Source organism: Ranitomeya variabilis, chromosome 8 (genome assembly GCF_051348905.1).
Source record: "Ranitomeya variabilis isolate aRanVar5 chromosome 8, aRanVar5.hap1, whole genome shotgun sequence".
Taxonomy (NCBI): Eukaryota; Metazoa; Chordata; class Amphibia; order Anura; family Dendrobatidae; genus Ranitomeya; species Ranitomeya variabilis.
In genome coordinates, this window is record NC_135239.1 from 89,229,258 (window position 1) to 89,246,402 (window position 17,145).

The 17,145-nt window shown below is 44.1% G+C and overlaps 1 protein-coding gene across 1 annotated transcript in view; it reads right to left on the reverse strand.

Moving 5' to 3' along the window:
• LOC143788516 (coagulation factor XIII B chain-like) overlaps positions 1-17,145 on the reverse strand; it is a 149,681-nt gene that overhangs the window by 107,817 nt on the left and 24,719 nt on the right. The window contains exons 4-5 of the mRNA XM_077278227.1: positions 10,900-11,076; positions 773-949 (exon numbers count right to left, since the gene is read on the reverse strand). Coding sequence (XP_077134342.1) covers positions 773-949; positions 10,900-11,076 — 354 coding nt within the window. The remainder of the gene's footprint in view (positions 1-772; positions 950-10,899; positions 11,077-17,145) is intronic.

Genomic DNA, 17,145 nt, shown 5'->3' on the forward strand with positions numbered 1-17,145 from the left:
AATTAGAACATATCCAAATTGCCTCTTCATAGAGGAAGAGGTCTTGATCTATATAGCGCCACCTGTTGGAAGCAGCATTCTTTCCAACACGTGGCGCTAAAGAGTTCAAGTCCACTTCCTCTCTGAAGAAGCAATTTGCATATTAAATTTCCCAGAGGACCATTACACGGTGAATAAGCCTCCTTACCTTGGCATGTCAGAGCCGGTATGTCACTCTCCACAAGAAGCAACGTAACGTTGCTCTTAGACCTGAATTAGAACATGTTATTTTGAGTGCAGGAAACTCATTATACATAACCAAAGTTTAGCTGTTCATTTAAGCACCCAGGGGCAAACTGAGACCATCTGGTAAATCCACTTCAGTTCCATCTGTAGAATTCTAAGATCCCAGTCACCCCCCATCCCGATTGAAGGGGTGATGACCTCAATGACATGAATCTGTAATAAATTCACCGCAAAAAAACAGTACATTTTTAGCAGTGAGTTTACTACAGATTCATATGAGTCTTATCTTGGCTTGGGCTGTGATTTGTTTAATTAGAAGAAGAGCTGCGACTGCCGGAACGTGTTAGGTGGTTCTCAGGAACAGCAGCCATAGAACACTGGCGTGACCGCTGGGCCGGGTCCTGCAGATTGATTTGCACCATCTCAGGTGCTGAATTACCAATCAGTACAATACCGATCTGTATCTGTAGTATAACACTCTGCTTCTGCTAAACATTTGCAGGTGACACTAGTATGTCGAAATTCTGTTCCCTAAAATTCAGATTACCTTCACAAATGGGAGGCTGGGGGTCCCATCCAAAGGAATAGCACTGGATTATTTCTGAGCCTTTAACAGAGTAGTATTCTTTGCAGTAGAATTGTACCACATCTCCTTCTGTATATATTGGTCTTACTGGGTAGAATCCGCCATTTTCCACAGCTTCCAACCTTCCACATGACATTTCTAAATGAAAAGTGCATTCAAGTTTTATGATTATATTAATCAAATAGGAAAAGCTGTCCTGTGAACTGCCTAAGGCTGGGTTCACACACAATGTAATATGATCAGTCTGCACTCTTATTGTATAAGGGCACTTACTTATCTGCAAGTTTTTACTCTAAGGGTACCGTCACACAGTGCCATTTTGATCGCTACGACGGCACGATCCGTGACGTCGCAGCGATCGTATGATTATCGCTCCAGCGTCGTAGACTGCGGTCACACGTTGCAATCACGGCACTGGAGCGATGTAGAAGTCCCCGGGTAACCAGGGTAAACATCGGGTTACTAAGCGCAGGGCCGCGCTTAGTAACCCGATGTTTACCCTGGTTACCAGCGTAAACGTAAAAAAAACAAACAGTACATACTTACATTCCGGTGTCTGTCCCCCGGCGTCTCAGCTTCTCTGCACTGTGTAAGCAGCAGAGCCGGAAAGCACAGCGGTGACGTCAGACGTCACCGCTGTGCTCGCTTTCTTGCTGGCCGGCGCTCACAGTGCAGAGAAGCTGAGACGCCGGAGGACAGACACCGGAATGTGAGTATGTACTGTTTGTTTTTTTTACGTTTACGCTGGTAACCACGGTAAACATCGGGTTACTAAGCGCGGCCCTGCGCTTAGTTACCCGATGTTTACCCTGGTTACAAGCGAACACATCGCTGGATCGCTGTCACACACAACGATCCAGCGATGTCAGCGGGAGATCAAGCGACGAAAGAAAGTTCCAAACGATCTGCTACGACGTACGATTCTCAGCAGGGTCCCTGATCGCTGCTGCGTGTCAGACACTGCGATATCGTAACGATATCGCTAGAACGTCACGAATCGTACCGTCGTAGCGATCAAAATTGCACTGTGTGACAGTACCCTAAGAACAGCTGTTCTTTTGTTTTGGCTTGTTTTTCTATTGCATAAGACCTCATTCAGGCGTCATTGATTTTTTTCACAGTCTAGTTTCCTCAGTGTGTTTGATCCGAATTTCATCAGTGTGTTTGACCCATGTGTCAGATTTTACCATCAGAGCTTCATGGGGGATTTGTTCGTATGAATAAATAATTAAATTACAAAGCTTCCCCTATCCATTACAGTGTTATTCACAGACAGCACACGGATCATACACTGATGCCATCTGTGCGCTCTCTGTGATTTTCATGGACCCAAAGACCTGTATGGGTAATTGTGATCCATGATCCAATTAAAAACCGCACGTCTGTGATTTTTACATGGACACCTGGTCCACAAAAAAACACAGCCATGTGAACAGCCCCATAGATTATAATGGTCATGTGTTCTAGTGAAAACAATGAATAGAACGCATACGTGAAAAATGAATGGACATTTGAATGACACCTAAGACTTCGTTAACATGGATGGGTCATGCTGCATCTTTAATCCACAAGCAGCCCCATGCCACTGTTTCTGGTTCTGCATAGTGGGAGCATATCCCCAATAGTGAGACTGACATGCTGGTATGGGCAGGGAGATGGAGAAGAAGCCTTACCTCTGTTCCTTCTCCCTGCTCTTACAGCACAACCCGAGATGTCAGTGACACTACTGTGGGCGTGCTCCCAACGCACAGAAGCATTGATTGCCAACGGTCCCAAACTAGTCCGCTGCCCTCAAGCAAGGAGAGAAGGGACAATTACATTTCATTTTTAAACACATACATTTAGTGTTAGGGATAATACAGAGATCATTAAAAAGGGTGTTAGACTGATAAAACGCTTCTACATCACCTTCCAAATTATTATTGAATGCTATTTTTCTCTGATTTTCCTAAATGGTCGATGCAAATGAGTCACTACAATGTTAAAATCATCAACTGCTAGAGCAGGGGTGTGGAACCTCAGGCCCGTGAGCTGTTTTTGGTCATTGATGACCTTTTATCTGGCCCCCTGGCAGATTCCTGGGGACTTGGTGCCTGCAGCTGTATTTTGACAGCCATCAGCCCATTCATTCCTTCTTGTCCGCCTGCAATGCAATGTTGACTACTGAATACTGAGGCACGTGCCCTGAAAGATTAAGTCCTGACACCAGTGCAAGGATGTACTTGTGGGCGGACTTAGCGCGCAACTTGTATGGCCCCCGAAGGATGTTATAAATATCCAAATGGCCACTGGCAGAAAAAAATATTCCCCACCCCTGCACTAGAGAATAAATCATATTTTATTGGACAAATCTTCCAATGATAACAGTATTTTTTTCAAAACTAAAAAAACTCAAAATGCACTGTTCCAAATTACTATGCACAACAGTTTCCAAAAACTTTATAGATTGTAAAGAACTGAAAATGCTCATTTCTTGAATTTGCAGAATTAAGAGGTCACATTTACTGTAATCAAACGCTTTTTCAATCAAAAACATCCTAACAGGCCAAGTTACATGTTAACCTAGGATCCCTTCTTTGATATCACCTTCACAATTCTTGCATCCATTGAACTTGTAAGTTTTTGGCGAGTTTCTGCTTGCATTTCTTTGCATGAAGTCAGAATAGTCTCCAACAGCTGCTGTGTTGATGTGAACTGCCTCCCACCCTCATAGATCTTTTGCTTGAGGATAGTCCAAAAGGTTCTCAGTAGGGTTGAGGTCAGGGGAGGATGGTGGCTAACCTATAAGTTTCTCTCCATTTGTACCCATAGCAGCCAATAACTGAGAGGTATTCTCTGCAGCATAAGAAGGTGCAGTCTCATGTATGAACATGATTTTGCTATGAATGGCACAGTTCTTATTGTACCATGGAAGAAAGTGGTCAGTCAGAAATTCTATATACTTTTCTGAAGTCATTTTCACTTCTTCAGGAACCCTAATGTATCCTACCAGCTCTCTCTCCATTATTCTGGCCCCAAACATGACTCCACCACCTCTTTGCTGATGTCACAGTCTTGTTAGGACTAGGTGGCCATCAACCAACCATCCACTACTCCATCTATTTGGACAATCCAGTGTTGCATGGCACTTTTCAGTAAACAAGACTGTTTTAAAACTAGTCTTTATGTATGTCTGGGTCTACAGCAACTATGTTTGCTTCTAAGCAGAGGTGCCCAAATAGTAGATTTCTGCAAAACTGCATGCATCTGTAGAATCCTACACCTTTAGGTTCATGGGACTCCAGCATCATCATCAGCTTCAAATGCCTGTTTTCTGCTTTGCAATGGTATTTTAGCACCTTCGCTCTTAATCTGATGAATTTGTCTAGCAGAAACCTTCCTCATTATGCCTTTATCTGCACAAACCCGTCTGTGCTGTGTATTAGCCACAAATCTCTTCACATTACCATGGTGTCAGGACTCTGAACATTTTTTACCTTTCGTGCATTACTGCCCTTTTCCAACATGGCGTCTTTGGTCTCATGTGCACTTGTCTTCCTGCTATAAAACTCCACCCCAGCCTTCAGTCTGTGCTAGATTATTCTGCTTTGCATCCAGCTCCTGATTACTCCCTGGCCTTGCACCTGCACCTGCTCCTGTGAACCTGTGTTGGAGATCCTGTCACTCTGCTCTGAGTTCCTGCTGCATACACCAGTGTTCAGTGATCCTCCTTCATCTGCTGCTCGTGTTACTTCCATCTGCATTTGCTGGTCATGTAAGCTGTTTGCTGCTCTGCAAAACCTGAGACTATTAATCAGGCCTCCCTGGTTGAGCTAAGATATGATTTGAACTGCCTTATAGCATATCTATCTGTGTCTGGACTAAGTCAAGGATCTATTCGTGTCAAGTTTCCTCAAGAATAACTGTGCTTCATAGACTTTCTGTTTGTTTGCATCTACATCTGAAGTTTCCTATTGACTGCTAAGCTGCGTTTATTATTTGCACCAAGTGTTGTGGACTTGAGTTTCTCTCTGCACCTGTTTGAATCACCGTGTGATAATATAAACTTTACCACTTATAAAACTGTGTCCTGTTGTCTTGTTCCATGCAAAGAGTCTCCTGAATTATCCCCTATAATTATTACAGGATAATCTAGCCATTAAAAAAAGGAGACTGCTGGAACAATGACTGCAGAGAGCAGATTAGAGCAGGTGTTTTCCATAATTAGATCACTGCAGAAAGATGTGGAAGGTCTGCAAAAGAAGTTTGGAAGCTTTGAACACAATCAACAAGTGTTTGGACAAACTTTGCAGGACTTAAGCAATCGCATGGCAGCCTAGGAAAACAAACTTGCTGGCATAGAGTCCCAATATGGACGGGCTTTTCAGGACATAAGCATGCAAATAGCTGCACAAGTGACTTTACCCTCTGGGCAACCGCCACCAGCTAGCCCACCTAAGTTGCCTGCATTCAGATTTAATGGTGATCGCAACAAATTTCGTGGCTTTGTGAATCAATGTATGCTATATTTTGATGTGCATGCTGACCGTTTTCCTACTGATAGATCCAAAGTATTGTGTGTAATAATGCTACTGACCTCACGAGCGCTCGCCTGGGCGAATCCGATGATTGAGTCTTGTGACCCACGGTTAAAAGACTTGGATGATTTCTTGGCCGCTATGGCATTAATGTTTGATGACCCTAATCGCCGTGCAACCGCTGAATCTGCTTTGTTGTCTTTACGCCAGGCTAAACGTTCTGTTATTGAGTATGCCACTGAATTCAGGAGATTGGCGGTAGATACCAATTGGGACAGTTATGCACAATTACCTATTTTTAAAAGGGGTCTGTCTAGTATTATAAAAGATGAACTAGCCCGCTCAGAGTCACCACAAGAACTAGAGACATTTATACAGCATTGTGTGCGCATAGACATTTGCCTTACTGAGCGTAGGCAGGAGAAATTTGCTGCATATAACCGTATTTCTAACTTTTCCCTTCCTTCCAAAGAGCTTGCAGGTAAAACCTCTTGGGAGGTGGAGGAGGTGCCCATGCAAATTGATTCCGTTCAGAGACGCGAGATCAATGAGCGCCGGGAGCATCACCTTCGTGAAAGTCTATGTTTCTACTGCGGCCAGTCTGACCACTTCTTTGATCAATTGTCCTAAGTGTCCTAGACGGCCTAACAAGGTGCTAGCAGCAATAGGGGAGTATGACAACTGAGATGATGAATCTGACATCTCTGAATGTAGCCTGCCTTTAAATGCTGTATTCCATTCACTTTCTATGACTTCACTCCCCAAGGAGCTGAAGGAAAAGAACTCTCACTGTTCTCTCCCTATTAAGATCCTGTGTTCAGGACAGTGGATTTCCAGTTCAGCTATGATTGACTCTGGTGCAGGTGGCAATTTCATGGATATCGCATTTGCCAAGGAACATGGTATTAAAATTCAGCAAAGAGCCTCTCCAATTACCATGGAAACAGTGGATGGGTCACCTTTAATCTCTGGGCCTGTGGATCAGGAGACCGTACCCCTTGAAATTTTGTTGGAGCCTAATCATCAGGAGCAACTTTCTTTCTTGCTAATTTCTTCTCCTCATTTTCCTGTGATTTTAGGCATTCCTTGGTTGCATTCTCAGAACCCAATTATCAACTGGGAGACAAAGGAGATTATCTTTCCAACAAGAAGCAACTCAGCGTTAACAGAAGCTGTCCCTGAATCCACGGCTACGGAACCACATGTACAGGTATTTTCTTTACCTCCAGCATATAAAGAGTTCTCTGACCTCTGTGACGAGAAGAATGCAGATCAGCTTCCTCCACACAGGCATTATGACTGTTCCATTGAGTTGCTTCCTGGGGCAGATATTCCTTTTGGTCACGTATACCCTTTGGCGGCACCTGAGCTTCAAGCCTTAAAGGAGTATATTGATGAAAATCTGGCCAAAGGCTTCATACGACCTTCTTCCTCACCAGCAGGGGCACCCATTTTTTTTGTAAAGAAGAAGGATGGGACCCTGAGACCCTGTGTTGACTATCGGGAACTCAATAAGGTAACCGTACGAAACCGTTACCCTTTGCCTCTGATTCCCAAATTACTGGAAAGAGTCCGCCATGCTAAGGTGTTCTCTAAGCTCGATCTTCGTGGGGCTTATAATTTGGTGCGTATTCGTCCAGGGGATGAGTGGAAGGCAGCATTCAGATGCCGGTATGGACAATTTGAATCTCTTGTGATGCCCTTCGGGCTTTGTAACGCCCCTGCAGCATTTCAACACCTTGTTAATGACATATTCAGAGATTTGTTGGACCAGTTTGTGGTGATCTATTTGGACGATATACTAATCTTTTCTGACTCTCTACAGGAATATGAAGAACATGTCAAAACTGTTTTAAGACGTCTGAAAGAGAACCAACTGTATATCAAGCCGGAGAAATGCGAGTTCCATCGTTCTGAGATACAGTTCTTGGGTTATATCATCTCTCCCCAGGGGCTGAACATGGAATCTGGTAAGATTCAGGCTATCCTTGACTGGCCGGCACCCAAGATAGTTAAGGAGGTCCAACGTTTTATTGGTTTTGCAAATTTCTACAGACGCTTCATTCGAAATTTTTCTGATATTGTCCGTCCCATTACTTCCTTGACAAAGAAGGAAAAGCCATTTAAGTGGTCATCAGAGGCTCAAGAAGCTTTTGATCGGCTGAAGATCTGTTTCACATCAGCACCGCTGTTGATACACCCAGATCCAACACATCCTTTCATTGTGGAGGTGGATGCTTCTGATAATGCTTTGGGGGCTATTCGCTCCCAAAGAACTGGAGAGAAGGGTCTGCTACATCCTTGTGCTTTCTTTTCCCGTAGACTAACCTCAGCAGAGAAGAATTACGAAGTGGGAGACAAGGAATTGCTGGCTATTATTGCGGCTGTCAAAGATTGGAGGCATCATCTGCAAGGAGCTGCACAACAGATCATAGTGCTAACTGACCATCGCAATCTAGAGTTCCTTAGATCCGCTAGATGTCTTTCTCCTCGTCAGGCTCGTTGGAACTTATTCTTAAATCAAGTTAAACTTGTTATCTCGTACCGTCCAGGTTCTCGTAATGGGGAGGCTGATGCTTTATCCCGAATCCATGCTGCGGATTCTGTACCTGGAGCCCCGTCCAAGACCATTCTATCTGATGCCAATTTCATCGGAGTTATCCACGATCAGGACTTGTGGAAGGAGTGCAGGGAGGCCTATGAAGGTGATGTATTTCTGGCCAACCCACCTGTGGATATTAATCTTGTCTTTAAGGGTGGCATGTGGTTCAGAGATCGATGTATCTACGTCCCGGAGGTCGTCCGTCTGCAGATCCTCAAGTTGGTACATGACTCCAAGTTGGCTGGTCACAGGGGGTACAGAAGACACAAGAGTTCCTGAGCCGATTCTTCTGGTGGCCAACTTGCCTGAAGGATACCAAGGACTATGTTCTCTCTTGCGAGGTATGTGCCCATTACAAGACTCCTCATGTGGCACCTACGGTTCTTCTACAACCATTACCTGTTCCATCCCGCCCTTGGGGGTCTATATCAATGGACTTTATTGTGGAGCTGCCTACATCGGGGGGCATGAATACAATCATGGTGGTAGTTGATCGCCTGACTAAAGCTGCTCATTTTGTTCCATGCACCGGCCTCCCCTCAGCTAAAGATACAGTGAACTTGGTTATACAGAATGTCTTTCGTTTGCATGGGGTGCCGGATGAGATCATCTCTGACCGTGGAGTACAGTTCACTTCAAGATTCTGGAAGGGGTTTTGCTCTGCACTCAATATTAATGTCTGTCTCTCTTCTGCTTACCATCCCCAGACAAATGGTCAGACTGAGCGTACCAACCAGACGCTGGAACAATATCTAATATGCTATGTCAGCCATCTCCAGGATGATTGGTTGGAGTTGTTGCCGTTAGCCGAATTTTCATATAATAATTCTCAGAGCGCCTCCACTAAATTTACACCTTTCTTTGCCAATCTGGGTTATCATCCGTGTATTTTACCTAGGTCTCCAATTAATTCTCCGGTTCCAGCAGTGGAGGAAAGGCTGACTGCGATGAGACAAAATCTGGAGGTTCTGAAGGAATCCCTGACCACAGCTCAAGAACGTTATAAGAGATCGGCTGATAGATTCCGTAAACCTGCACCCATGTTCAAGGTAGGAGATTCCGTGTGGTTAGCAACTAAGAATCTGAAGTTAAACGTTCCTTCACAAAAACTTGGACAGAAATTCATTGGCCCTTTCAAGATCAATGGTATTGTGAGCTCTGTGGCCTGCCGGCTGAAGCTACCTAGGACAATGAAGGTACACCCAGTTTTTCATGTATCTTTACTAAAGCCTGTATCTCCTAATACCTTCCAGGGACGTGTTGTGTCACCTCCGCAGCCTGTGTTGATTGATGGGCAAGAACAATTTGTGGTGGAGGAAATTATTGATTCCAGGATTCGCAGGAATCGGCTCCAATATCTGATAAGATGGCAGGGATATCCCCCTGAGGAAGACTCTTGGAAACCTGTGGAAAACATCAATGCCCAACAGAAGATTTCTCGTTTTCATCAGAGATTCCCTGAGAAACCAGGTCCAGGATCGTCCTGAGGCCGCTTCTAAGGAGGGAGTAATGTCAGGACTCTGAACATTTTTTACTTTTCGTGCATTACTGCCCTTTTCCAACATGGCGTCTTTGGTCTCATGTGCACTTGTCTTCCTGCTATAAAACTCCACCCCAGCCTTCAGTCTGTGCTAGATTATTATGTTTTGCATCCAGCTCCTGATTACTCCCTGGCCTTGCACCTGCACCTGCTCCTGTGAACCTGTGTTGGAGATCCTGCCACTCTGCTCTGAGTTCCTGCTGCATACACCAGTGTTCAGTAATCCTCCTTCATCTGCTGCTCGTGTTACTTTCATCTGCATTTGCAGGACATGTAAGCTGTTTGCTGCTCTGCAAAACCTGAGACTATTAATCAGGCCTCCCTGGTTGAGCTAAGATATGATTTGAACTGCCTTACAGCATATCTATCTGTGTCTGGACTAAGTCAAGGATCTATTCGTGTCAAGTTTCCTCAAGAATAACTGTGCTTCATAGACTTTCTGTTTGTTTGCATCTACCTCTGAAGTTTCCTATTAACTGCTAAGCTGCGTCTATTATTTGCACCAAGTGTTGTGGACTTGAGTTTCTCTCTGCACCTGTTTGAATCACCGTGTGATAATATAAACTTTACCACTTATAAAACTGTGTCCTGTTGTCTTGTTCCACGCAAAAAGTCTCCTGAATTATCCCCTATAATTATTACACATGGTCATGCTTACGTTTTTGTGAAATATCTAATGTTCTCCTGATGAAGTTCTAAACAAAACATGCGTTGGGGTGACCTCATCCAAGTCATTGTACTATTTGATGCTTTTTGGCAACTTTTCCTTCCCATATTGCTTGAAACCTATGGTTTGCTTAGTAATCTGGAACATCCTTCTTAAGCGGTTTTCCTGTAATTGAGATAATCTGGCAAACTAATTGTAACAGCTGTTTGAGATTGATTTCAGTTAACCAAAGAGCCCTGGACCAAAGTACCATAAAGTGATTGATTTGAAAAATTTAAAATTACATCTTCATGACACATAAATCCAATTGGCATAATAATGTGGAATGCGGTATGATACCTTCTAAGTGTAAATCCTGTCACCAGGTTCCATTTAAAAAATGTTTGAGAAGATGTAACTATTATCACTAATATCGTTATAAGCATAAATTCTATGTTTATTTATATAGCTTTACCATATCACTAAACTCTTTACATTTCAGGAGAAACATGTACAGAAATCAGATAATACACTTTACTAAGCTAATAATAATTCAAAATCCTAATCTGGAGGCAAAAAAATACCAAAAAACCCTGATAGCAAGCAAATAATCCTTGCGTAGCCTTTCTGCTTCCAATTTTTGTAAAAGTTCTATCAGATGAGTCCACCCTTCTTTTGCTGTCTGGTACTTCCCAATCTTCTGAGATTACTATGGGAAGAGCTTACACTATACTTACTATTAAGTAACGCTGAATGTATGTAATTAGTGATAGTAAGACTTACTGATGCAGCTTGGGGTAGAAGACCAGCCTCTTGGGAGACATTCTAACCAGTCTGCGTTGGTCCCAGCAGGAGTGTAATAACCCTCATTACACTGGTATTGTACGGTCTCCATAATACGGAATGTTCTCCTTGTTGTCGCGTAGTATCCATTTGTAAGAGAAGGAGTTTCACAACTGTCTAATACATAACAATGAAAGCAGTGAAAAAGGCAGGTGCATTTTTTTCTGTTCATAATGCACATGGAAAAATATGTGAGGACTTCAACAGTTGGCCATGCTATTGAAGACCACCCATTGACTATGTAGAGGCCTAATATCATGGCATGCCATAAAAGGACCCTGTCAAGTTGAATATGAGTAGGACGGGCTGAGCAGATTGATTTGCAGTTTTGTGAGAAAAGATGTGTCCTTCTGCCTGAATCCTCCGGAGTCGGGGCATACTGCACTATAGCATCATTATCTCCAGGATGTCAGGTGTAGCAGCTTCTTCACCGGCGATGATGAGAAAGAGTGAGATTCCCTTTAAAATAGCACAAAAATGTACCATTAAAAATGCTCGCCACCTAGGTGTAGAATGGGTTCAATAGCTAGTTCAGTATAAGGGCAGAGTCAGACGGCTGTATAATTCAGACGAGGATCGTAATGCAATGCTCAGACTGCAGCTGTCCGGGTGGGGAGAGCCGACAGCCAGTCCGAACATTACGTTGCGATCCTCGTCCGAGTTATATGGAAATCCGACTCTTCCCTTACTAACAGGGAAGGGTCACAGCATCATATTTTTTTTTCATCCAAAAGTATCGATCTGAATATGCTAATCACACTCTGATCACAGTTTTATCATAGTTTAATCAAAGTGTAATTTGATTTTCTCGGACAAGGAGACGATGGTAAAAAGAATTCTTCTCCATTCTGTCAGTCCATGAAAATTGGACCGCCTCCTGATGAAGTTCTAAACAAAACATGCGTTGGGGTGACGGGGAGCATCCTTCCTGACATTTTTTGCCAGTAAGTATTATAGCTATCATCATAGCATTTTTATTTTGTTTTGCAACATGGCATTTCCTCACATGTTCTGGATTACTCCAGCTTAGATTCCCTTATCACTGGCCACTATTGTGACTGATTTTCACCAGTCACCATGTGATAGGTCTTACTTGTAGGGCTAATCTGTACATATTGTGTGGACTCCATTGTAAGTATTTATCCTTCATCTGGCTCAGGTTTATTCCTAGGGCTGATTTGCCCTTGATGACATAGATTGTACAATTTATATGTCAGTCACTTTGCTCCTCCATTGTGCTCAGTAGTCTCTGTGTTTTAAATTTGCATTTTAATTTTCTCCAATAAAATAATTTTTTTAGGATTATACTCTGTGAGCCCTCTTGCTCTGTTCTTTTGTGGTCTTTTGGGTCTCCGCCTGTCTTTCATGACTTGTGTCACTCATTTAGGCCTCTCTTTTATTTTAATATGTTTTAAATTTAATATTAATAAATATTTGCTTTTATGCATATTTGTTGAGTTCAATTTACTCCATTTTCTTTTGTGTTGAATAAGAAAAACTATTTTTCTAAGTAAAAGAATTGTTTTTGCATCATTGTATTCTGAGAGTTATATCTTTTTTATTTCTCAGCTGATTGGTGTTTGGAGGCTTGTTTTTTGCGGGACAAAATGACATTTTCCTCTATACTATAAATATTTGATTTTTATGCATATTTGGTGAGTCCAGTCAACTACATGTTCTTTGGTGTTGAATTCAGCAGGAGTACTGTACATTGCCTGATTGTGTGATTTATGGGGGAAAAATTTTCTCTATGAAATTATATTTTTTTTCTGGTCCCACATACTTGATACACTAAATTTCTTTAGGGGTGTAGTTTCTAAAATGGTATCACTTGTGAGGGGTTTCCACTTTTTAGGCACATCTGGGACTCTGCAAAATCAACATAGCGTTCGCAATTTTTCAAAAGCCATATGGCACTCCTTCTCTTCCGAGCCCTGCCATGTGCCCAAACAGTAGTATTCCACCACATATAAAGTATCGGCGTTCTCAGGAGATATTGCAAAGCAAATTTTGGGATCCATTTTCCTGTTTATCTCTTGTGAAAAATGAAAAATTTGATGCTAAAGCAACATTTTTGTGGGACAATGCAACATTTTCTTTTTTTCCTTCCACGTTGCTTTAATTTCTGGGAAGCACCTAAAGAGTTCATAAAAGTTGATTTTGAGCACTTTGAAGGGTGCTGTTTTTAAAATGGTTTCACTTTTGGGTATTTCCTGTCACATAGGCCCCCAAAAAAGTCACTTCGAACGGGATGTTTTTTGTTTTTTTAATGGTTTTGACGGAAAAATTAGATATTGCTGATAAACTTTTAACACTTATAACTTTCTAACAAAAGAAATTGTGTTTACAAAATGATGATGTAAAGTAGACATGTGGCAAATGTCATTTATTAACTATTTTGTGTAAAATAACTAATTTAAGGGCATAAAATTTAAAAGTTTGAACATTGCAAAAATTTTCCCAAAATTTCCATTATTTTAGCAAATAAACGCAAAAAATATTACATTTACCACTATCATAAAGTACAATGTGTCACAAAAAAAACCTTCAGAATTACTGGGATATGTTGAAGTTTTGCAAAGTTAATACCACATAATGTGACACTGTCATGTCAAACAGAAAAAAATAGGTGGCACTCTGTGATGCAGTAAAACAATCCTTCCTTTATTCAATACAAGTAGTACATGGATGCAGGGAATTTTGGATATTTTAACAAATGTTAAATAGGTTAGAGTAGAGTAGGGCTTGGCCAAAAGAGTCTACCTTGTCATGGTGGCGGCTTAAAAAATAGTTTGGCCAAAACAAAAGCTGCTGGCTATGTATGTGATATTGTGTTCAATGGGAACTGTTAATCTGTGATTGGTGAAGATGTGGCACAGAAGTGGAGTTTTTCCAAGAGTGGGTGGTGGGACTGTGGAAGGTGCGAGCGGTGGAGACGGAGGTGGAGTGAAGACTGGACAGAGTCTCAAGGAGGCACGAAATTTTGCCAGTATGGGGCCCTGAAATATCTAGTGGCAGTCCTGGGGACAGAAGTAGTTCCACATAATTTCTCTCTGGTACTGTAGGACTTTCAAATTCCCCATAGTTCTTCCTTTCCTCCTTCAAACTGGATAAAGTCAGGTGGGGGGATTCTCCGCTATAAGGCTCATGTACACGAGCGTATAAATCAGACGTGTGCTATCCAATTTTTGATAACACAAACAACACATTGACCCATGTTATTCAATAGTGCTGTTCAGATTAACAAGTTTTTTCCTAGGTCTAACTGTGAAAAAAATTGCGGCATGCCATACTCTCTTCCGAGTCTCAGATGAAACTCACCTATTCAAATCTATAGGTGCTTAAAAAAAAAAATCAGATCTCACATGGAGCATCTGATTAAGGATTCATTTCTATTACTGTATAAAGCTAGAATACTGTATTAGATCATGTACATATTTTAAAGGAAACTGTCCTTAAAATGAGACCAGAAGCACCGCTGTAGTAGAGACTCAGTCCACAATATCATGGATTAAAGTGAGAGTCAGTAGTTTGAGCTGCCACGTACCTGCAGCTCTCATTTTCACCCATGATATATCTGACTGGATGATAAATACAGTGGCGATAGTGCAATCCAGGCAATTAGTTACCAGGACGTATCTCATATCCATAAATTGTAACATACCGCCTTAGCAGACGCGGGGTTAATTGAATAAAATGCAAGTTAAAGTGAATGTATTCTAACAAAATTATATATATATATATATATATATATATATATATATATATATATATATATATATATATACTAGATGGCAGCCCGATTCTAAAGAATCGGGAGTCTAGAATCCATATATACTTTATTTATTCAAATGTAAGAATAATACAATTAATAAATAATAGTAAGAAAGAACAAAAAATGGCTGCACTTACCAGCTCTTGACAATTCTTGACAGTACGGCACATTTCTGATTGGTCGCTCGCGGCAGGCGGCAACCAATCCAATCAGAAAAGTGCCGCGCACCACGAAGGCATATATCTTTGTCCACCCTGAGCGGGTGTAGGACGCTGGTGACGTCACTTATCTCCGGACATTATCTCCGGATAAAGCCACAGAAGTTGGCACAAATTGCCGGAAGTAGTATTCTAGGCAATTATATATTAGATTTTAATGTTATCAGTGTTTACCTTTGAACGTTTATATTGTATTGTCCTGTCACCAGCCATGTGTACGATTATCGGCCGAAAGCCTCTCTGGAACCAATAATCACCCCATGTAAAGGTATCTTTATAAGTTAAAGATTCAGAATACTATGACTTTTATCATATCCTGAACAGTCAAGTTTTTTATCAACCGTTAAGGTTTTCTGGTTGAAGTAAAAAAAACGGAGTGTTTACAGTTTGAAACCATAAAATGTTGAAAAATTATGTCATTCTTGAGTATATCACTCAATGGTGCTCATAAACGTGTCAAATTTGATCTATAATATACTTTAATATACGTTACTTTAATCTTTAATATACTTAAGAACAGGGCCCCAGACATCACACAGGGGGTCTGAAACACCGCACAGTGGTCCAAAATATCGCTGTGCTCTGCCTGGGGCCCCATATGCTGCCTGGGGCCCCTGTGCTCTGCCTGGGGCCCCATATGCTGCCTGGGGCCCCTGTGCTCTGCCTGGGGCCCCATAGGCTGCCTGGGGCCCCTGTGCTCTACCTGGGACCACTGTGCTCTGCCTGGGGCCCCATATGCTGCCTGGGGCCCCTGTGCTCTGCCTGGGGCCCCTGTGCTCTGCCTGGGGCCCCATGTTCTGCCTGGGGCCACTGTGCTCTGCCTGGGGCCCCATAGGCTGCCTGGGGCCCCTGTGCTCTGCCTGGGACCACTGTGCTCTGCCTGGGGCCCCATATGCTGCCTGGGGCCCCTGTGCTCTGCCTGGGGCCACTGTGCTCTGCCTGGGGCCCCATATGCTGCCTGGGGCCACTGTGCTCTGCCTGGGGCCCCATATGCTGCCTGGGGCCCCTGTGCTCTGCCTGGGTGTAGGACACTGGTGACGTCACTTATCTCCGGACATTATCTCCGGACATTAGCTCCGGACATTATCTCCAGACATTAGCTCCGGACAAAGCCACGGAAGTTGGCACAAATTGCAGGAAGTAGTATTCTAGGCAATTATATATTAGATGGGCATTTCCTGAAGGAAATACATGGTGCTTGAACAGCGCTACCAGCTTTACAGCAGCACTTTTCACACACGGGACTGGGGGGCGCGCTTACTTTTGCACCCGGGGCCGGGGGCGCGCTTACTTTTGCACCCGGGGGCGCACTTACTTTTGCACCCGGGGGCGCACTTACTTTTGCACCCGGGGGCGCACTTACTTTTGCACCCGGGGACGCACTTACTTTTGCACCCGGGGGCGCACTTACTTTTGCACCCGGGGGCGCACTTACTTTTGCACCCAGGGGCGCACTTACTTTTGCACCCGGGGGCGCACTTACTTTTGGGGCCGCACTTACTTTTGGTGGGCGGGGCTCCTCGGCCTCCGATTTGGTTGGTGGGGCCCCTCGTCCTCCGATTTGGTGGGTGGGGACCCTCGGCCTCCGATTTGGTGGGCGGGGACCCTCGACCTCCGATTTGGTGGGCGGGGACCCTCGGCCTCCGCTTTGGTGGGCGGGGCCCCTCGGCCTCCGATTTGGTGGGCAGGGTCCTTCTGCCTCCGATTTGGTGGGCGGGGACCCTCGGCCTCCGCTTTGGTTGGCGGGGCCCCACGGCCTCCGATTTGGTGGGCGGGGTCCCTCTGCCTCCGCTTTGGTGGGCGGGGCCACTCGGCCTTCGATTTGGTGGGCGGGGCTCCTCGGCCTCCGATTTGGTTGGTGGGGCCCCTCGGCCTCCGATTTGGTGGGGGGGGCCCCTTATCCTCCGATTTGGTGGGCGGGGACCCTCGGCCTCCGATTTGGTGGGCGGGGCCCCTCGGCCTCCGATTTGGTGGGCGGGGCCCCTCGGCCTCCGATGTGGTGGTCGGGGCCCCTCGGCCTCCGCTTTGGTGGGCGGGGCCCCTCGGCCTCCGATTTGGTTGGTGGGGCCCCTCGGCCTCCGATTTGGTGGGCGGGGACCCTCGGCCTCCGATTTGGTGGGCGGGGACCCTCGGCCTCCAATTTGGTGGGCGGGGACCCTCGGCCTCCAATTTGGTGTGCGGGGACCCTCGGCC